This window comes from Oryctolagus cuniculus, chromosome 7 (assembly GCF_964237555.1).
Source record: "Oryctolagus cuniculus chromosome 7, mOryCun1.1, whole genome shotgun sequence".
In the NCBI taxonomy this organism is placed as follows: Eukaryota; Metazoa; Chordata; class Mammalia; order Lagomorpha; family Leporidae; genus Oryctolagus; species Oryctolagus cuniculus.
The window spans coordinates 159,987,090-160,008,746 of record NC_091438.1 but is presented as its reverse complement, the minus strand read 5'-3'; the positions used below and the strand labels follow the sequence as shown (position 1 = coordinate 160,008,746).

At 60.4% G+C, this 21,657-nt stretch overlaps 1 protein-coding gene across 20 annotated transcripts in view; it reads left to right on the top strand.

Moving 5' to 3' along the window:
• CAMTA1 (calmodulin binding transcription activator 1) overlaps positions 1-21,657 on the top strand; it is an 848,439-nt gene that overhangs the window by 778,477 nt on the left and 48,305 nt on the right. For all 20 annotated transcript variants that reach the window (XM_070079345.1, XM_070079355.1, XM_070079348.1 and 17 more), the window contains one exon: positions 4,466-4,600. In XM_070079345.1, coding sequence (XP_069935446.1) covers positions 4,466-4,600 — 135 coding nt within the window. The remainder of the gene's footprint in view (positions 1-4,465; positions 4,601-21,657) is intronic.

Genomic DNA, 21,657 nt, shown 5'->3' with positions numbered 1-21,657 from the left:
AGGCACTGTGTCTCTCTTGGTCAGCATTCTGTCTCCAGGGCCAGTGTCACGAGCGGAAGACTGAAATCATGAAGGTCTGAGTGAGTTTCTGGAGTTTGAGGTCAGTTTCCAGCTGGTGTGGAGAGGACCCCTTGGCAGGCCTGTCTCCCCCATCATCCGCTTGGGGCGGCCTGGATGGCTAACCCAGCAAGAAGTGGGAGAGGCTGGGGGGGGGGGCAGAGAGACCCCTCCCAGGGAGTTGCCTAGGAAAGCAGCGGCGATTGTTCCCAGGTGAGGGCTGAGCATGAGGGACACAGGTGGGGCAGAGCTGACCACTGGGGGGCTCCCAGACTCCAGCCAGGCTCTGCCTTGGCTGCCCTAGCTCTCTGCCTCCCCCTACACGGTGCCCAGGCTGGGGCTCCCAAGCCCACACCCACCATTCTTCCTTCTTTTTCTCTCTCAGTGCCCCTTTGCAGCCCACCCGACAGGGCTGGCTTCTACCTGAACCTAGCTCCTTAAATATCCCAAGGAGCCAGACTGGCACCTGCAGGGCCTCCTGCCGGCCCTGCCCCTCTGGCTCCAGAGCCCCCCCACACACCCAGCAGCCCTGCGGGCCGTGCAGCAAGGCCATCCCAGATGCCTCAGGCTGGGTCAGCCTGTCACAGAGCAGGGTGAGGGCAGCATGGTGTGAAACTGTCCACCTACCACCTGCGGCTGGCAATGGACTTGCCTGGCCGAGGAGTGCGTGCCACTTCTTGTACCAGGTTGTCTGACCCCTCCCAACATAAATGGCCTCTGCGTGCCCTCCGGATGATATCCTAGGGGGCTGGAGTCAGTCACCCCTGGGTACCTCCCGGATCGGCCAGACTGCAACGGTGTGACCTGAGCTCTGTGGTTGACCTCTCTGCTGGCTGGCTGAGTGCATTGGGGAGGGGAGGGACAGGGAGGTTCGTCTGTGCTCTTTCTTCTCCCAGGGGAGGGTGGCCGGAGGACCAGCGCCCAGTGAGTCTCGGTAGGCGCTTCTGGTCCCCAAGCTGGCAGCAGAGTGTCTCTGGGTCATTCGGACTCCTCTGACCCGATGCGTCTCAGCCCAAGGGGCCAGAAGCCAACAGGCTCCGGGCAGCCCGGGAGCCGGGACCCCTCCTTGAGCACCATTCTGATCTAACCCCAGAAGGGGGACCCTTTGGGACATCTCTGATTTGAGGCCCAAATTGAAACGTGTCACTCTTTAAGACTGCTCTAAATGTATTAACTCATTCATTCATTTCCCCTCTACAAAACAGTGCCTTCCATTTGCTGTGCACTGGACAGGTGCCCGGAATGGAACAAAGAGTAAGACCCAGCTCCTGCCTGGGCCCCTGGCCCCAAGGAGCTCCCAGTGCAGGGAGGAGTGAGTCATGCAAAGGAACTGTGCTTTGGGGCCTGATGCTGGCTACTAAGGGACCTCCCCCAGAGCAAGCTGGGGCTGAGCTCGGAGGATGGACCTCAAAGCCAGCATCAGACCAGCTTTGTCACAGAGAAGTGCTCAGAGGCCACTGAGGGCTGAGAATGACCAGAGGAGGGCCAGGGAGCATAAGTGGCCAGTGGGCAGTGGGCAGGTGCAGCTGCCCAAGCAAGTCCGAGGGAGGGTCCTGCCTGGCAGCTCCCATGCCATCACAGGCGGCAGGAGACACGCAGGCACAGACTGCCTTTCTACAAGTCTCCCAGGGTGCCTTGAGCCTGGGTGGGAGCGCTGAGCCCAGGGGAGAGTGGTGGGGAGAGAGGCAGTCGGCGCCACCCTGGATTCCTGCCAGGTCACCTAAGGCAAAAGGTGAGATTCAGTTCACGAACCAACAGTGACCAAGTGGCCACAGCATGCCAGGCACTGACCTTGGCATGAAAAGCAGGACAGACCCGGGGTCCCCGGTCTCATGAAGGGGGACAGAAAGGCAACAGAGTGGTGGCCAGGCCAACCGGTGAGCGCCGTTCTCTCCGCGGCAGCACACGCCTGGGAGGAGGGAGGCTCCTGGTAGCTGAGATGCAGCCAGTGATGGGAAGGGAGGCGGGGGAAGTCCAGGCCAGACAGATGGTGGAGAGGTGCAAAGACACAAGAGGTACCCAGAGTGACTGACTCCAGCCCCCTAGGACATCATCCAGAGGGCACGCAGGGGCCATTTATGTTGGGAGGGGTCAGACAACCTGGTACAAGAAGTGGCACGCACTCCTCGGCCAGGCAAGTCCATTGCCAGCCGCAGGTGGTAGGTGGACAGTTTCACACCATGCTGCCTTCACCCTGCTCTGTGACAGGCTGACCCAGCCTGAGGCATCTGGGATGGCCTTGCTGCACGGCCCGCAGGGCTGCTGGGTGTTGGGGGGGCTCTGGAGCCAGAGGGGCAGGGCCGGCAGCAGAAGTGTGGTGTGTCAGGGAGGGAAACATAAAGCTGATGGCTGGATGGTTGGTGTGGTGGAAAGACTTGAACGTGGTGAGGTTGGAGAAGGTGCAAGGACCAAGAATAAATGACGCCTCAGTCGCAGGACGGAGCCCGGTTGGAGTTTCCGTGCAGTGGGAGGCTGTTAGTTTCATGTGGGGGGTTACGTCTCGGGGAGATGGTTCTGCGTGTGCGGGGGCATGGATCACCAGGAGGAAGGACGGAAGCAGGGCGACCGTAGGAGCCGCTGGGCAGAGGGCTCGCTTTTCATCTTGCCTGGCTCTTCGGCAGTATTCTCCCACTGCTTTCCTGCAGGGGCGTGCAATACAGTGCCCCCCCTCCCCGACACCGTCCCAGCAGGAGCAGGGGTCACGTGTGCTGGCGCTGACCTCAGCAAGTCCAGGCAAGAAATGACCGCAGCTCGGACTAGAGCAGTATCAGTGGAGGCAGAGGGAAGGGTGGCGCCAGGACCCAGGATGGGCTGAACCCGGGGAGGCAAAGAGCAAGCCGAGGAAGGCCCCGGGTGCTGGACCGGCACCCAGGTCACCGCATGGCCTCTGTCCTCCGTCTCTCTGGGGAAGCAAGACAGCCTCGGAGTCTGCCACCATCCAGCGTCGCCGCAGGATGCGCAAATGCCAGGGGTTGGTGGAGGAAGAGCGGCAGTGAGGAGCGCCCTGGCTGGGACTTCTGGCACCAGAGAAGCCTCCAGGTCCCTAGAGGCCCCCTGAGGCGGCTCACTGTGAGGAGTGGGGCTCAGCGGGGGGGCGGGGGAAACCGCCCTTCCTTCCTGATGGTAAACCAGACAAATCTCTGGGGATGGCGAGTGCCCACAAGCCTGGAGACCTGCCCAGTGGCGCTGTCAGAGCCACAGGAGAGCCTGGACGTGGCTGTCGATCCCCAACCAGAGGGGCCCCACAACAGGTCCTCTGGTTAAGGCTGCAGCCTGGGTTGCGAGACCCAGCCAGGGTGGGAGGCACAGGGGAACCCCCAGGTGACTGGCAGGCGTGGCAGCCTGCAGCCTTACTGTGTCCACCTGGGAGGGACAGACGCCCCTGGCTGGTGAGTTGGTTTTCTCGTGGGAAGTGGGACCTGCAGATGTCCTCTGGGGAAAGCTGAGCTCTCCTGTGTCCCGGGGAGCAGCTGACTTGGACTGCGTCCTGAGTCTGGGAGCGCCTCCGAAAGCCAAGAGCCCAGACAGTAACGCGATCCTCGGGTGTGTCCTCCCTGGAAGTCCGAGCTGGGGACGCCCTGGTTGTTGGTATCTGGTGCCCCAGAAAAGCAGGGCGCAGAGCACTGAGCCAGGGGCCTGCACACCCACCACTGCCCCTGGGCTGGCTTTGGGGGCCACAAGATACAGCAGCGGCCTGACCCTGAACTGGAGCAGGTCTCTACCACGGGCTGGCTTTCCTCCCGCCCACAAGGAGGACGTCTTATTCACGAGTTCTACGCATCCAGTGTTGAGCCTCGTGTCTTGAGCCTGTGTCAGGGCCAGACCTGCCCCGTGAGAGCTGCAGGCTGTGCAAATGTCAGGGGACAATGGAGTCTGGCGTTGAGGCAGGGGCCGGCTTCAAGCCAGCATCTGGGGCCTCCCGCGCCAGCCAGGGTCCATCGTAGCAGGCACGGTTGGAACTCTCGCTTCCATCTGGGAGGCAGAGGGACTTCTAGAAATCCATGGAATGCCACATTAAAGGAGTCAGGCCGTGCTTTTAGGAAAAGATGAAACAACAGAAGTGGGCACAAGGGAGTCCAAAGCAAATGTACATGAAGCCCACACAGGACAGACACGAAGAGAGGGGAAGTCAGCCAGCCACCGTGTGAAAGGTGGCACTCGTTCCTTCATTCCCCTATTCAGCCAATCCGTGCCTCCACCCAGCAGCAGAGGCGCAAGTGGCGGCTACAGTACAGAGGGGCGCGGTGACCACGGGGCACCTGGCTGCATCTGGGGGACCAGAGAAGGTTCCTGGAGGCAGCAGCTTTGCCTCCTCGGGGCACAGGCTGGGACGAGGGCAATGGTGACCTCGCGGGTCCTGGTGGTGCCCGCCCACCCCCGCCCTGACCTCTGTCTCTTTTGTTTTCAGCCCATGACACTGGTCTTGTGACCCTACAAGTTGCCTTCAACAACCAGATCATCTCCAACTCGGTGGTGTTTGAGTACAAAGCCCGGGCCCTGCCCACCCTCCCGTCCTCCCAGCACGACTGGCTGTCACTGGACGGTAAGAACCATGCTCCTGTACCTCGCCGGGCACCAAGGGAGAGGGACACTCGGGGACCCTGTGTACCACCTGTGGGAACAAGAAAACAAGGAAGCACCCAGAACGGGGGAGTGGCTGTCTCTGGCCACCGGCTGGCCCCAGCCTCAATCTGGGGAGCAGAGAGGTCCCTCTCTGGACAGACCCCAAGCAGCAAGGTCTAAGCACCTGCTGCGCCCATCCTGGGCTGTTGTCATGGAAACCACAGGAGGCCACCGCCCAGCCCCACTTCTCCGGAAGCTTCGGGAGCAGCTCTGGCCTGGGCTGCTTTGGGATTTGGGGGCCTGGACAGTCTGAGCTCTGTGTTGAGTACTTTCTTTAGAGGTAGCTAGCCAAACCTCATGGGCGGCCTCAGATACCTATCTGCCCTGCTTTGGCTGTTTTTCCTTAAGCCTGTGCCATGGACAGCCTCCCCGAGAAGCCTGGGAACAAGACTGTGGCAGAAGGCTAGAGGAGCCCCTGAGGGCAAGGGAGGAGGCAGCCACTGGGGTTGGCGGGGGAGGCTCTGCAGAGCAAAGCTGCCGAGGACGGGCCGGGCGTCCCGGCGTCAAAGGCTGCCCTTCCCACATGGGCACTGAGCCCACTCTGCTCTCTGCCCTGACGGTGCAGCAGGAGGGATGGCTGTCGGTGACCTTGGGTGGTGCTGGACAGCTCAGCAGTTGCAGCGTTGGGGTCTTGGCTAAGCCCAGTTGGGGGTCTCCTGGGTGGGGTTCCCTAAGCCCCTCTCCTACACCCACAGCAGCCCCTTGCCTTCTCATCTCCTAGGCTTCCCCTGTTGCCACTTCGGTCCATGCCCTGCAAACCCTCCCTGGTCCATCCAGGGTGCAAACCTCGGCCTCATCCCAGACCCTGCCCCAGCCATGCAGGGTGCCCAGCAGCCACCCTGGCCGGTGAACCCTCAGGAGCTATTCCCAGAGGTAGCCTTGGGTCAGCAGGCGTCTGCACCCTGGCAGAAGCTGCCTGGGAGCCCCGTGCTGGTCCTGGCAGCATCCCTGGCCGAGGCTAGAGCCAGCTAGGGTTGTGCCGATGACCTGCAGGATGTAACAGAGAAGGGCAGGGTGACCAGGGTTCCCGTTCAGGAAATCCGGTTTCGGTTTTGCAGAACAAACCCGAGATAGGAGCAGAGAGCTCTCCCTGAGTGACCCAGTCGGCCTCACCAGGGTGACCTGAAGGATGTGGGGACCGGGGTAGGACCCTGACTGGGAGAGGGAGGTTTCTCTGGGGGCATGGTCTCAGCCAGGCAGGGCCTCAGGACACAGGAAACACATGCCAGCCCCTGGAAGCCCAGAGGGCCAGCTGTGCTCCCCACCCATGGCAGGAGGGTTGCTGCGGTCCAGCCACTGCAAGGGGAGACTTCATGCAGACACACCCCTGAGTTCCCCCTGGGATGGGCCTGGTGCCCAGCGGGGCCCCTGCCCCCCAACAGTCCCCTCCTCCATGACTTCGGAGCCCTAAGCTCTATAGTGCCCCCAGACGCTATGCTCCCACCCTTGGCTTTGGCGGTGGGAGCAGCGGGACCCTGAGACCCCACCTTGTTACTCTGAATGAACACAGGTGACACACCACTCCAGGACCCCGTCCCCAGCCCTTCGCCAGCCTGGGAAGCAGCCCGGGAGGTGGGGGTGGGGACTGTAGTGCCGCACCCAGAGCTTGGGGGACAACGGGACAGCAGAGCGGGGGTCCCGGGCTTCCGGCCAAGCCCTGGCCGGCGGTGAGCTTCATGCCGGGGCAGACGCCGCAGTGGCTGGCATTGGCCAGCGTGCCTCTGCTGCCCCTGCTGACCCCGCCACCCAGGGCCCCCGCCGTGCTAGTCCCACGGCGCCCTGCGCAGGGCTGGGGCGTGGCAGCGCAGAGCGCGGGAGCCGGGGGACTGCGGCGCCAGCTAAGTGGGGCGCCGTGGTGGCGCGCGTGCACGCCCAGAAGGCGCGCGCGGAGCCTGGCGCGCAGCCGCAATGCGGGGCCCCTAATCCCCGTAGAAAGGCCGGCGGCGCGCAGGGCCGGAGGGCGCTGGGCTGGCTGCGGCGACTGCGGCTGGACAGCGGGTTCTGGAGGGCCCGCAGCCCCGGGGGAGGGCCGCGCGGTGTGCGGAGAGCTGGGGGCTTGGGTCCACGTCGCCCGCCTGCCAGCCGTAGCGTCCCTGCGCTCTCTGCGCTGCTCTGTGTCCTGGGGTCGCCCTCGGCCCACCCCTCACCCCAGGGTGGGGGCGGTTTGGGGACTTGAATTTCTGTCTCGGTCTGACTGAGCGGCGGGTTTGTTTGCCAGGCTAAGGGCCGCTGGGGCTCACGGGTTCCTAGTGTAGGGAACGCGCGCGCGCACACACACACAAACACACACACACACACACACAGCAGCTGCAGCTCGGTCTTTGTCCCCGCAGCGGTCTTTGTCCCCGCAGTGCAGTGTCTGTCCCATGGTGCAGCATTTGTTGATGGAGCCCCGCCCAGCGGCGGACGATTGTCCCCGTGAAGGGGTCATGACGCAGGGACCTCCCCCACAGCCCCCAAATATCTGGGGCGCAGCCATCCAGGCAGACACCTGGCGCGGGGAGTGGGGGTGGGTGGTGGCGCGGCCGCAGAGGGGGAGCCCAGAGCTGCAGCGCCTGGAGCAGACCGTGTAGGCTCCTCCCTCCGTTGTGAGTTGGAGGGGACAGAGGCAGGGTCCCATTGTTAAGCACTGTATTTGTGACCCGAACGCATGCGTGCACATGAGAAGAGCTTAGTCCGGCCTGGTGACCAGGAGGGCTTCTGGGGGGAAGTGACCGTCCTGGTGAGACCTGTAGCCTGAGCAGGCATCAGCCTGGCTAGGAGGAAGGGAAGAGTCTGCCTAGAGGAGGGGTAGCATGGGACAGAGGGGAGGGGCGGGAAGGGCTGGCTGCCATTGGCCAGGGCTGCCAGGCTCCAGGTGCAGATTCAGGACAGACCCCGTCCCCACCTGACTCCAGACCCTTGTGTAGGAGCCCTGGGAGGTGTGAGCAGGTCTGCGGGTCTCTTCTCTTCCAGTGGGAAGTAGGCAGGTCCACAGGGTTTACCCCGAGACGGTTTGAGGGGAGCCCCTGGGACATGTCACTGTCTGCAGTGGGTCCCAGGGGCTCCAGCAGCTGGGGCTGTGCTGGGCTCGGCTCGGGGAGGACTTGCTGCTGTTTAGACTGTCTCGCCTGTGCCTGTGTTTGCAAAGGGAAGAAGCCCAGACCGTTCAACACTGCAGCCCCGGGGCTGTGGGGGTGGGGCAGGCCTCTCCGGCCAAGGGCACCTGGGGCACCTCTGAGTGACCCCTGTCCCTGCAAGGCCTGTGGGCCCTGTCCTCGCTCTTCCTGCGTCAATCTCACTCTGCTCAAGGCCATGTCCAGAAGGCTCCGGGTCCGCTGTCCCCACCCCCACCCCGGCCCCCTTGTCCAAAGCCCACTAAGCCGCTTATCTTCAGCCTCTGAGTCCCCTGCCCGGTGAGAGGATTGGAGTGAGACAAGGATGCAGCTTTCCTGGGCTTTGCCCACTCACCTGGGGGCTGGTGTCCTGGTGACCTGGGGGAGGGGCGAAGGGCCTTGCCACCCAGGCAGAGGGGGCCATGGGCTGGGGGAGCTGCCACCTCACCCTCCGAGTGCCTGCTTTTTGTGCAGCTCCCAGGGCGATGGAGGCACTAACAGGCCCTGCAGATGCCCACAGAGGACGAATTCCAAAGGCCTAGCTCTTCCCCGGTGATGCCGGAGGGAGGGGCCGAGCCGAAGGGATTTAGTTGGTAGATGATTGTAACTGTCCGTGTTTCACTAAATCAAATACAGTTTGCTGTGTGGCGTAAAACACCAACTTCCCAAGAACATTTAAGAAGGAGAAAGCTGCTAATCACAGCTGACAGCCGCCGCCCCCCCCCATCTTCCCCTGGGGGGCTGCTTCTGGGAAGTTGGAGAAGTCCTGCCTGTAAGTAAGAAGGCAGCGGGAGGAGAACTTTCTGGACTCCACCGGGAGTGAGGTCTGGGGCTAACAAGCAGGTTGGCTCCTGGCCCTGTGCTTACGCTGTGTGCCTTATGGTGACCTGAATGACATACGTGGTGACATCTGTGTGCCGTGGTGGCCTAGGGCACACATGTGGCAGTAGCAGAAGCCATTTGGCCTGGTCTTTATTTATTTTTTTTTTAAGATTTATTTATTTGAAAGGCAGAGTTACAGAGAGAAAGGGAGAGACAGAAAGAGAAAGAGAACTTTCACCAGCTGGATCATTCCCCAAATGGCTGCAGTGGCCAGGGCTGGGCCAGGCCTAAGCCAGGCCAAAGCGCTTGGGCCATCTGCTGCTGCTTCCTCAGGCCCATTAGCAGGGAGCTGGATCAGGAGTGGAGCAGCTGGGGCTAGAACTGGTGCTCATATGGGATGCCGGCATTGTGGGCAGCGGTTCACCTGCTGTGCCACAGAGCGGGCCTCCTGGTCTTTTTGGTCGATGTGCAATACTTGTGCATATGCACGGAATGCCCTGTGCTATCCAGTACACAGACGCAGGGTGATAAGCAGATCAGGATAACTGACGCGCCTGTTGCCTCAGATGTTGCATCAGTTCTGTGCGTCGCGATGTTGAAAAACACTTTCTCCTAACTTTATGCAATTGATGATTGGCTGTTGTCAGCCAGTTACCCTACTGCGCCAGGGGACGTGGGAGCTTGCCTGTACCTGTTCACGTCCTCCATCCGTCCCTCCCTGTCCCGTGCCCTTTCAAGCTGTGTGAGCCTGTCTTAACTGAAGCTGGTGGCAGGAGGAGTGTCCTCTGAGCCCAACCAGTGCCTTGCTCCAAAGCCCGAGGCCGCTCCAAATCAGTCTCCTCTTCTCTGTGGGGTCCAGGACATCATGGGTTGGGGTGGGTCCTGCTCTCCTTCCTTAGCACCCTGGGGGTCGGGTCGTGGCTGCTGCCGGCTGGAGGGAGTCAGCGATCAGGACTTCCTGGGAGCCAGCTGTTGCCCCTGAGCCGGAGACCAAGACACTTCCGGGGAGGCGACTTCCGGCCGTTCGCAGCGGGGACAACATGGAATGGATCCACAGGAGCTCCCCTGTGTGGCGGGGAGTGGGTCACCTTGGTGCTGGGCCTCACCCAGCCGCCTCCTGGCAGTGACAAATGGCACCCTGCAGAAAAGCAGCCCTGAGGAGAGAGCGCAGGCTCTGCAGAGGCCAAGGAGGCTGTCGGGGTGGGGGGCAAAGCAGATTCCGCGGAGGGAGTCTTGGGGTGCGGGCAGGGCGGGCTGCTCCTGTGGGACTGGCTGCCGTTCTTCCGTTCCAAACTTTGAAGGTGAGAGGCTCAGGCCCTCGAGTGGGCGACACTCGCCAGCTTCCCCTCCACCACTGCGCGATTTCCTAGGCTGCTGTGCACATCCCCAGGAGGTGCACGGCTCCAAGCAACATTGACCCCTCCAGTGCTGAAACCCAGGGGTGGCCAGGGCCACACCCCTGTGAAGCTGAGCCCTCCTTGCCACTCCAGCTGCAGGCACTGCTGCCGGCCGTGTCCATCCTTGGCGCGTGGCCACAGGACTGTCTGCACTGTCACGTGGCTGTCTTCCCTCGGTGGGTGTCTCAGGGTCACTGGCCATCCATGTAGGGCCCATCCTATCCAGGAGGAATTGGTTTTAACTAACTATATCTGTAACTAATTACAAAGACCACGGCCACACACAGTCCTACGCTGAGCTTCTGGATGGACCGGCGCACTTGGGGGACGCTACCTGACCCAGCACACTGTCTCTTGAGGCATGTCCCCAGGAGAATTCAGAGCAGCAGCAGGGGGCACGGCCCTGGCCCCCAGGCCGTGCTGGGGAAGCCTGCTGAGCGTTTGTTGTACACGGGGCTGCCTCTGGCAGGCAGTGTGAGGACTGAGCCACTGTCCTGTGGCCTCTTTCGAGGAGAGGACCAGGACATGCAGCCGCCATCCACACTGAGTGCTGATTCTGTGAGCAGTGGGACAGGTGTGGGGGAGGGGACCCCAAGTGCTGGAGACAGACTCCTGCCCTGGAGGGGCTGCCCTATGGCGCCTTCCTGCTGGGACACTCAGGGACAGCTGTGGGGCAGCAGGGTGGACTGGGCATTGGCCTCCGGCTCCGACCTCCCGCTTCCACCCTGCACACACACGCCGGCCGGCCCGGTCCTTGCCAAGGCCACAGCAGTCTCTGTTGACTCCAGGTCTGTCCAATTCTCGTTTGACTTGAAGACTGGACACCTCTGACCTCAGTGACCGCCTCCTCCCCTCCCCCGGTGGAGCCCTGGGTCTGCACTCTCCCATCCATCCATCTCCCTCCACCTGCTCCCACTGCTCCTCCTTCTGGAATGTTCCTGAATGGGCCACACATCCAGCTCTCTCCTGAGCTGCTCTCCTCCCCCGCCCATTCTGTTGGGGCTCCCACCCCGTGCAGAGCTCTTTGCCCTAGCAACTGCAGTGGCTGCTCCTTTGTATCTCAGATCTGGAACCATCCATCTCGCCACCCATAGAACTGTGCACTCAGATAGCCTGGGCAAGCCAGCCTGTCCCTCACGGGCCTCCCAGGTGTTCGTGTGACCCACACGCTGCTCCCCACCCCTGCACTCCTGCAGCCTCCCTCACCTGAACACAGAATTCCAACGCAGCCACTGGCGTCATCCCCGAGACCCGTGCCTGCTCCCTGCCTCCCCTCTCCCAGCACAGCTTGGGACTTGTTTCCTTGATTTCTCACACATACATTGTTTCCCTCCGTCCTCTCTCCACCACCACAACTCAGCCCCCAAATAATCTCGCATGCGCTAACCTGTAAACCTGTCCCTGGAGGCTGCTGTGCGCAGGTGGCTGCTCTGGGCCCTGGGGCGTCCGGATTCTTGGGGCGTTCGTGTGCTAGTGGGGGAGAAAGACAGCAGATGAGACGCAGAGGGAAGATCAGGCTGTGCTACATGCTGGCCAGGGACCTGGAGCTGGTGTTCTGGGAGAGGCTGCCTCTGAGTTGGGAGGTTAGAGGAGGCCCCTAAGAGAAGGCTGTTGGCACTGGGACAGGAGTGACAGGAAGGAGCCAGCCCCACCCGCTGGGGTCACGGGAAGAACAGTGGGGGCAGGAGGAGTAGCGGGGAGACCGTGAGCCTGGCACGTGTTGGAGGAGCTGTCACGAGAATCAAGGAAGGTGGAGGGGAGTGAGAAGGGACCAGGGGCACCAGCAGGGGCCAGGCCACACGAGGGCCGTCAGCCAAAGCAGCAGGCTGAGGTTGCATCCTGAGGCCAGTGGGGGCCATGGGAGACACGTGGCCACACTCAGGTTTTCAGGGCCATTGCGTGGGGAATGAGTTGTGTCTCCACTCACAGGCTGTGCCGTCAAACGTCAATGGCGCTGATGAGGTTGCACTGAGGGACACAGTGGGAGGGTCGGGATGAAGCCCAGGGTCCCGCCAATGATTTGGAAGTGGAGCGTGAGAGAGAGGATGATGACCGTGTGGCACCTGGATGTGGACTTGGACAGCCAGAAGTCTGTGGCTCCCTTGTTTCCTGCAATGGAGAAGGTTCTGGAAGAGATGGGGAGTCTGGGGAAAAAGGGAATCTAGAGTTTGGTTTGGGCCGCGTCAGGACTGTCAGCCTTGGCGGACGTGCCAAGTTCATGGACGGCATTCACAGCCTGGAGGCCAAGAAGAGACCAGAATGAGGCCAGGAGTTGGCGTCAGCTGGTGGGTGGTCCTCAAAGTCATGGCTAAGTGCTGCGCATAGATGCAGCAGAGTCCCCCATGGGCCACCCCCATGTGGGGGTCGAGCAGAAGAGGTGGAGCAGCTGGCGCGATGGGAGGATGGCCAGGAGGGAGTGACCCCACGGAGGCTAAGCAGCCACCTCGAGGGCAAGAGCCGGGTCAGCCAAGTCGAGTGCCAAGCAGAGCGGCTGGAAGTGTGTCCCAGATGGAACCCCCGTGGGAGGCTGGGAGAGAAGGGTGTGCTCCAGGAGTGTGAAGAACTCAGAAGCGGCTGAAAAATCCAGAAAAGCTGGTGCCAAGCCCATCTCCCGGCTCAGGGCTATGGCTCTCATGGTCAGGAGAGCAGGGGTCTCTGGGATGCTGACCTGGCCCAGGACACCCTGCCCATCCCCGAGCCTCAGCCCACTCCTGTGTGGTGGGAGGGGAGGCCCCGGTCCTGCTCTCCCTGCCTTCCTTCGGTGTCGGTCCTGCACAGTTTTATGGGTCTGTGGGCTCCAGGAAGGTGGCCTTCCTGTCCCGGGATCCACGGGTAACCCCACATCCACTGGGGTACAGGAGCTGGAGGTGAGCACCCAGCCAGGAGCACACCGTTCAGCCCCAAGCAGCGTGTGTGATGGTTCCAGCCCCTGAGTGCCGCTTGTCGCTGGCATGCAGGAATCCTGCCTGGGCAGTTACACCCGGAATCAATTACTCTGGCCTCCCAGTATCCTGCCCCGTTGGTGGGGTGTGGGCCATCTGTTCTCCAGAATGCACGGCCTTAAGGAAAGAAAGTCCTCTTGGCAGAGCTAGGGCCCCAGGGATGTGGCCAACCTGGCCTCGGGCTCCCTTGACCTGCCCTCAGATCGGGCTCTCAGAATCCATCTCCCCGGCAAAGAGTGCAGGGGCTGGGCTGCAGCAGTGGGCCTGAAACTGCGAAGGTCGAACAGCAGCAGCCAGGAAGAGAAGAGGCAGAGGCGGGGCAGGGGGGAGGTGGGGAGGGGGCCTCAGGTAGCCTGGGAGAAGACCTGAGCCTGCAGGGCCCTGAGCAGCTGGGAGCAGACACCTCCCACCCAGTCCAGCCCCAGGCAGGACTGAGAAGGCCACACTGAGCCTCCGCCTGGAGCCAAGAGCAAGGCCCTCTCCTTTTAAGAGCTCCTAAAAATACACACGTTTCTCATCCCCTCTGAGCCGCGGGCCACCTTGTCCTCTGCCTCGGACACCAGGACGTCCAAGTGGTCTTTGAAGGTCAAAGACTTGTGCCCTCCACTGCAGGGGCCTGCCGAGTGTGTCTGTCCCTGTGGACTTGGGGTCCTTAGTGCTGGGGGGCGGGGCGCAGTGGGGTCCTGTGTTCCCTTCCTAATGGATAGTGGGAGGCGTTGTAAAAACTCAGGGCGGAGTGCAAATCATGGACGTTCCAGAAACAGACTCAGTATGTTAGAGAGTTTACAACTTAAAGAGAACTCGGTTGTCAGTAATCCAGCTCTCCCCTCCTGGAAGGAAGGGCAGCCACTTGCCCCAGGGTGGGGCCTCCTCTCGCCTCCTCGGCCAGCATGCCAGCGCCCTTCCGTCTTCTTCCCCGTCTCCATCCCACGGCCAAGTTTCCAGAAGCCCCGGAAGCCAGGGCACAGACGAGCCGGCTGGAAGCCCCGGGCCACATGACAGACTGTGATGTCTCTGCCAAGGTCAAGGTTTGCCTCCAGTGTCCTGGCTGAAACAGCAGATGCTGTTCTCTGCATTCACACAGCAAGAGAGGGACAGGACCTGGCTCCCACCCTGTGCTCCACGCCCCTGGTGCTGAGGGACCCAACCTGACATCAGCAGATGGGGAGGTCCCCACTGGAGTGTCTCTTCTCCTCCCTCAGCCTGAGCGTGCAGGGATGAGAGTAGGGAACCCTGTCCTAGCCCCTCACTCCATTAGGTGGTGTTTCTAAGACCTGGGGACACCTTGTGACACTTGGGTGTATCGACTGGTCCTGAGACACGTGGGAGAGGGAGCAGACTCTCTCTTCCAGCAAAACCCACCTCCTGGCACAGAGCTGCCCCCCCCGCCCCCCCCCGACAGAGCAGCCGAGACCCAAGTGCTCACCACCTGCAGGCTCTGTCCACCCAGCAACCCATGGGGTCCCCACTGTGTGGACGAGGACCTGGGACACAACTGTGAGCGGGGCGGAGAGACTGTGTGTGTTGGTCCGACCCCATCGTTTGCTCCTGACATGCACTCCAGGCATGTCCTCCTCGGGGTCTCGTCCCTGTGGCTGGATTTGGTTCAAGTGTCCCAGTGCCCCCTCCACACACGCGAGACGCCTTCGTCACGCTCGGCTCTCCCATCATACCCATCACACTTTGCGGATTCTTCCAACAGCTGTTTTTTTTTTTCTTTGTAATCATTTATTCAACACCTGGTAATGGAGTGAGGCCCTGCTGTGCCAAAGGCTGGGAGTCAGAGCAGACGCCAAGGGCACGTGCAGTCTGTGTGCTCACAAGGTTACCATCCAGTGCAGGGAAAATCAGGCCTGACCACCACACCCTTGCACAAACGAGCATTCTGGGAGCTGGCATTGGCTTTTCTGGGGGACCTGGGAGGGAGTTCTTGAAGAAACGGTGCTTGAACTGACATCTAAAGGATGAGCAGAAGTTACCTCCCAAACAGGGCAGGCAAGAATATTCCCAGTGAGGGAGCAGTGGTGCCCAGGAGCTCTGGGGGGGGGGGGGAGGGACCATCGGGGAGGCCAGTGAGGCTGAGGGAGCCAGAGGGGCCAGATGAGTGGGCCAGCTGTATTGGCTTTATACCCTGGGAGAGGGAAGCCACTAAAGGTTTGAAGCAGTGCCATGGCCAAGAGGTGTACTTGGCTGCTCTGTAGGGAACAGACTGAAAGAAGGGGGAGTCAGTAAGAGTAGACCAGCTACCTTCCAGGCCAGAGACTGGTGGACTTGGTGGCTCTAGGGAGAAGGGGACAGTCGAGAGACATCAAGGAGATGACATGGGAGGGCTTGTGGGTTAGCTGTGTGGGTTCCGTGCCATTCACCTTGAAGAGGACCAGTGGTGAGCAGGGCTGGCCACAAGGGGCTTGTACATCCATGTGCAAGGTCAATGGCAAGTGGATGTGGGCTCCAGAGTTCAGAGATGCAAACAGGAAGGAGAATAGTCTGTGGAATGCTGCATGGAGGTGGCACTGGTTGCAATGGGGCAGTGGAAATGGGTGGAATGGACACGGCGGAGACGACCGCTGAGCCTGGAGGCCAAGGGCTTTTCCTTAACCATCTGCATTCCCCGCGGTCTACCAGAGAGGTCAAGAACACAGTGGGCTCTCGATGAGCCTTGCGTCCAGGGACAGGTGGCTGACCGGCCAGACCAGTGGTGTCTGTGAGCATCGCTCTCACTGCTGACCGGCTTCAGCGTCAGGCTGCAGTGGCCCTGATGTCCTCCCTGACATCAGAGGCAGGCTGGGGAGGGGGTGCAGAACTGACCAGGCACTGCCACCCCCTGTCCAGTCTCCTTGTCACTGGACGAGCTTCAGCAGTGACCCAGGTCAAGATGCGGGAGCCCCACCCTAAGCTACTTGAGAACCGTGCAGGTCCCCAAGAGCACCCCAGGCCTGGTGGTTCTCCAGACAGGCAGTGGCAGCCCCTTCCCTCCAGAGGCCACTCTCCAAATCAGCTGTGGGGAGAAGGCAAAGGGCAGGGGCTGGAACAGGGAGCTCTGTGCTGCCCTGCCTATGGCGTCACCATAGCGTCACTCTCCAGGTGCTGACGTGTGGCAGCATGCACAGAGAATTGGAGAATTGCAAACCCAAGGAGCTCATGCACCCCTCAGGGCCCAGAGTGTTTCCTGGGGTTCCATCAGGTAGTTGTGACCGATTGCCCACGTGGCCAAGTGACCAGTCTCAGTACTAGCCCCTCCAGAGGCATCTGGAACCAGGTGCATGACCCAAAGCCTCTCATCTAAATCACTCTGTTAGTGGTTACGGCCTGCTCAGCCCACCCTCAGCCTCACTGTTAGACTGTCCTGTGACCCAGGCGTGACTCTCTCATCGTGCATGGCCGTCCAGGGGACTTAGGAGCCACCTCCCAGAACAAAGGGACAAAGACTGGACCCTTGCTTTGCAGCATGGTGCCTCCCCACCATCGCCTGCCTGCTCCTCGGTCCAGAGACCAGACTCCCTTTGCTGTCTCTATGGAGGAAGCAGCCCTTCTCCTGCATCCAAGGTGCTTTTGGACCCTGCTGTGTTCGAGCGCTGCCCGATACACGTCTGGGGTAGTGGTGGCAGTTCTCTGGGGCCCAGGGATACATCGTATCCCGAGACAAATGTGGGCAAAGACTTCTGTCTTCTGCGGAAAATACCGTTTGAAGCTCAAGTTTCCAGGGCAGAGATGCGAAAGCAGCTAGACTGCACATCCGTCGGCCTAAATGTGAAATGAGATGAGAACTTCCAGGAGCCTTCCAGCGCGAAGGTTGTTGTCCCAATGCGTTCTCAGTCACGTCTCAGTCACCTGCGCTGTGCGTGGCCCGCACTGCCCTGGCAGCAAACCCGCCTCCCGTCTCCACTGCAGACAGCGCCCCCGGCTCCAGCAATGTTCCCCGTGACTCGTATTCCCCCCATTTGGTGGCTGCAGGGCTGTGTGCAGCTCCCTCCCGCTGCTCTCCCCATCGCTGTCTCCCATGCTGGGAGGAGGCCCTAGACCAGTGTCCCCTCTGCTGTGACCGTCTCCCCCTCCCCCAACACGGATGGGAGTGGACTTGACCTTTCAAATGGCGCCCGGCTGGGTGTGGCCAGGGGTGGAGCCTTCCTACTCAATAATTCACCAGTAAGAGAAAAGGAGCCATGGATGCAGCCTTCGGCCATCTTCTAGGGCACTAGCAATTCAGTGTGACCCTTGAGGACTAGAAGGTTCCTCACTGCTGTCATTTCTAAGCGTGGTGATGTCTATTGTGACACCGGAAGACCTGGTCCCAGGTCACCTGGGATCAGCTACAGCTGGCAGAAGCAGGTGTGCAGCTGTGAAGGCAGCCCCCTTGGAGGGGTTGAGGATACAGCCCCCCGAGGTCAGGCCCGATGCACTGGGAGCAGCCAGGGCCCTGGGGTTGGAAAACGCCAGATGCATTTATTGGGGGTCTGTCCATCTCTCTTGGAAAGCCACAGGAGAGGGCGAGCTCTGAGCAGGGGGCAGAGGGTGCAGCTGGAAATCTGAAACCCCAGAGCCCGCTGGGGCCCTGGAAGACACCCTCCCTCCCGTTTTCTCTTCCCGGTAGGAAAGTGAGTGGGTGCTCCTCTACTGGGTGAGACACCCTGGCACTGTTGCAAGTCCCTTGAAAGCCGCTTGAGGCTGGAGGCTGGCTGGGTGGGGCTGTGTCACCTGTCCCCTGTCCGGAGACATAGACACAGGGGCAGCAGAGCCAGGCTGGACTCTGATTCCACTTCATGGGTCCCAGGGCCAGGAGGGGCCAGCCTGCGTCAGGTGTGGCTGCAGTAGGAGGGGCCACTGAGGGAAAGCGATCAGTGGTGCCGAGGAGTGGCCGGCCCCCGGGGCTCACAGGCACGTGAGACACCTGTGCTTTCTCCCGGCTGGCGCTGGTTTTCTCCATCGGGGACTTCAGCATCTGGGGTGTGTGCAGCTCTGCCCAGACTGAACTGTGAGCCGCGTCCCCAGCGCCCGAGGCGGCTGTCCCTCCCAGTGCAATGCACATTCGTGGTCTTCCTTGTCGAGTGCTGCTTTTCCGCTTGGTAGCACAGCGTGTCTAGTCCTCTCGTGCTCACCGTCTCAGGGAACAGCTAAGCCGCTCCCCACGAGGGGAACTCAGCAGCTGACTGTGGCCGTGAGGACAGTGATCGTGAAGTGGTTTCCCCACGTGTCTGGATCTTTGAACCCCTCGTAACCAACAACAAAACAGAATGAGTGGTATCAATTAGCGAGACGGCACGCCAGGGCAGTGTTACTGCACGCGTCTTTTGAGTCTACCTCTCTGATCAAAATGCCCGTTCACGGTTGTGACTCCACTGCGCTATGGGGCGTGCGGCTTCCTGTTTGAGGGCTCTGCTGGGTTTTCTTGCCTCTTGGAAGGGCTGGACAGCAGCCCCAGGGCACCTGTGGTGCTGGCTCAGGCCTCAGGAGTTCTCCTGGCCTCATCTCCAGGAGTATTGTGGGAAGTTGGAGCTGGGGGAGGCTGTGGAGTGCGCAGGCTCTGCCAGGAGAGTCCTCGAGCCCCTCACCAGGGCAAGGAAGCTCGGAGGAGTGGGGATTCGTGCTAAGGAGGAGCTCATCTTAGTCCACAGGTGCAGGCTGGGCTGGCTGGGACCCCTGAGTTAAACCAGCACGTGCTGGGCCTGGGTCCCCTCTCCCACCCCAGCTTCTTGTGGATGGCTACCGAGTCGGGTCCAGTCAGGGCACCTGTGTCCGACTGTGAGATCGCCACCCATGCCTCGGGCACCCCAGCCAGCTCCTGTGCACAGGAAGCAAACCGTGGTGGGAGAGGATCTGCCCCCAAAAGAGCCCAGAGCACGTCACAAAGACCCTTCCTGGGTCTGTCCCCCCAGCCCTCCTTGAGCGACCCCGGGACCTGGGCCGTCTGCTCCCATTCGTTATTCAGTTATTCACAGCCCCGGCTGTGTTTCCAGGAGACACTCCCGCCCCCATTCTGCTGCACCTCAGAGGGGCCAGTGGCCGGTCGTGTCACACAGCTGGGGCGCACCCTCAGGGCTGTCCCCTGCTCCAGCTCACTGGCTGCTTTATCACCACCCCTTCCCACCCCCGGAGCTTCCTCTGTACTCCCTCAGCACCCTGCTGCCTCCACATCCGCCATCCCCTTCATTAGAGACCCCGCCCATCTTGTCATCACTGTGTGCGCCTAGTACAGGGCGCTGGGAGGTGCCTGCTTCAGCCACCAGAACGAGTTGAGGGGGTTTGCACCAGCCTCTTCCTGCAGCGCGCCCCGTAAGAGGCAACTGTAGGTTCCCAGGCTGAGGACCCAGGCATGTCCTCCTCCCTCCAGCTCCGTGCTGCCAGCCTTCCCGGCCTGAAGCTGTGGCGTGCCTCGGTGGCAAACGCCGGGCCTTCGGACTGCTCCGCCGTCGCTGGCTGTGCGAAATACCCACTGGCGCACAACAGCTGCAGAAGCTGGGCGCCGGCCGCAGGACGTTACCTTCTGTGATGCTGGGCTTGGCCAGGCTCATTCATGCGGCTGCAGCCGTGCGTCCGGTCCTCTCACATCTCCAGGCTCCGGACCCTCTGAGTGTGGCCTTAGGTTATGCTGGACTTAGATTAAACTGGACTTCTAGGAGAGTTGTGTCGGAGTGCAAGTACATTCCCATTTCCCACAGGAGAAAACCGAGGCTTGCCCCATGGGGAGTCCATGACAGGACTAGAACCGGAGCCTAGGCCGCTGACCCCAGGCTGGGACCCCCTCTGCCCCTCCCTCACACCGGGCAGCCCCAGGGCCCAAACAGGGACATCGGCCACCCAGCTGGAGATGCGTGAGGCTCTCGGCTGAGCTCACCCTTCCGCCCAGGCAGCCAGCCACTGCCACCTTGCAGGGAACCAGGTCAGGGGTGCCGTTCTCTCCGGGGTCTCTGGCAGTAGGAATCTGGCTGACTCAGCCCTGGCCAGAGAAGCACCATTAGGGCCATCTTCTGACCTCCTCCTGCTCTGGGAGTCACTGTCCACATGAGTAGTCCTGGGGCAGGGGCCGTCCACCACGCGCTCCCCTGCCACCGTTCCCCATACAGGGCTGGCACACTCACAGTGAGGGTTGGCCATCGGGCCCTCTGACCTGTGCCCATCCCCTTCAGCCCGGTCCGCCCTCCATTCTCCACTCTTGTCTTCTCTCTCTTCTCCTGTGTGTGGTGATGGAGGAAGAGGAGGGGCACAGCTTTGTTGAGATGTAATTCACGTTCTGTACAATTTATCTGTGTAAAGTGTACAATGTAAAGGTTTTTAGGGGCAGTGTTTAGCCTAGCAGGTAAGATTCCCGCATCCCACCTGGAGACCTGGGCTCCACACCTGGCTCCACACCTGGCTCCAGCCCTCTGCTAAGGCACACCCTGAGAGGCAGTGCTTTTGGCTCAAGGATTGGGTTCCGGTCACCCTTGTGGGAGACACAGACCGGGTTCTGGGCTCCTGGCTTTGGCTCCAGCCCAGCCCCAGCCATGGTGGGCACTTGGAGTCTTTCACATCAATCAATCGATCAATCAAAGTGTTTTGGTACATTAACAGGGCTGTAGAATCATACCACAAATGAATCGTAGAACATTTTCATCCCCCAAAAAGAAATAAAGAAATCCTTAGCCCCTTAACACTCACCTCCCAGTCCTCTGCAGCTCCTCCCTCTCCCCACTACTATTAATCCACTTCCTGTCTCTAGAAACTGGGCCATTCCAGACGTTTCCTGTAAAGGGATCATCCAGTGTGTGGTCTTCTGGCATGACGATTCCAGGGTTCACCCGTGTTAGCGTGTGTCAGCCCCTCATTCTTTTTGCTGCCTAACGGCTGTCCCTGTGTGCCTGGCCGTCTGCTCTGGGGCGCACAGCTGGGAGCAGGGTTGCTCGGTCACGTGGTAACTGCAATTAACCTTCTGAGGAGCCGCCAGACTGTTTTCCAAAGTGGGTGCACCATTTTACTTTCCCAGCAGCAGTGTGCGAGGACTCCAGTTTCCCCACTCCCCTGCCAGCGCCCGTTCTTGTCCATCCTCTTGATTACAGTTGTGGGCGGGTGTGAAGCTGTCTCACTGAGGGCTGGATTTGCATTTCCTCGGGAGGTTGCTGTCCTCAGAGGCTGAGCAGCTTTTCCTGTCCTTACTGGCCATCTGCAGATCTGCTTTGGAGCATAATCCCAGTCTTCTGCCCACTTTAAAAATTGGGCTATTTTACTTTTCACTTTGGAACTGTAAGAATTGTATTTCTATTCCAAATGCAAGTCCCTTATCAGATATGTGATGTGCAAGTATTTTTCGCCCAGTGATTGCCTTTTTCACTTCTTGATGGTGTCCTTTGAAGCAGAAAAAATTTTAATTTTCATAGACTTCAATTTATCTATTTTTTTTCATTGGTTGATTGTGCTTTTGGTATCATATTTAAGAAGGTGTTGTCAAATCCAAGGTCACAAGGATTTGCCACTGTGTCTTTTGCTGAAAGTTTTGTCATTTTAGCTCCTATGTTTAGACTTTTGTTCTACTGTGAGTTGCTTTTTACATGTGGTGTGAGGTGGGGATTCAACTTTCTTCTCTCTCTCTTTTTTAAGACTTATTTATTTATTTGAGAGAAAGAGAAAGTTAGAGAGAGAGAGAGGGAGAAGCCAAGAGAACCATTGAATCCACTGGTTCACTCCCGAAATGGCCGCAATGGCCATAGTTGGGCAGAACTGAATCCAAGAGCCAGGAGCTTCTTCCAG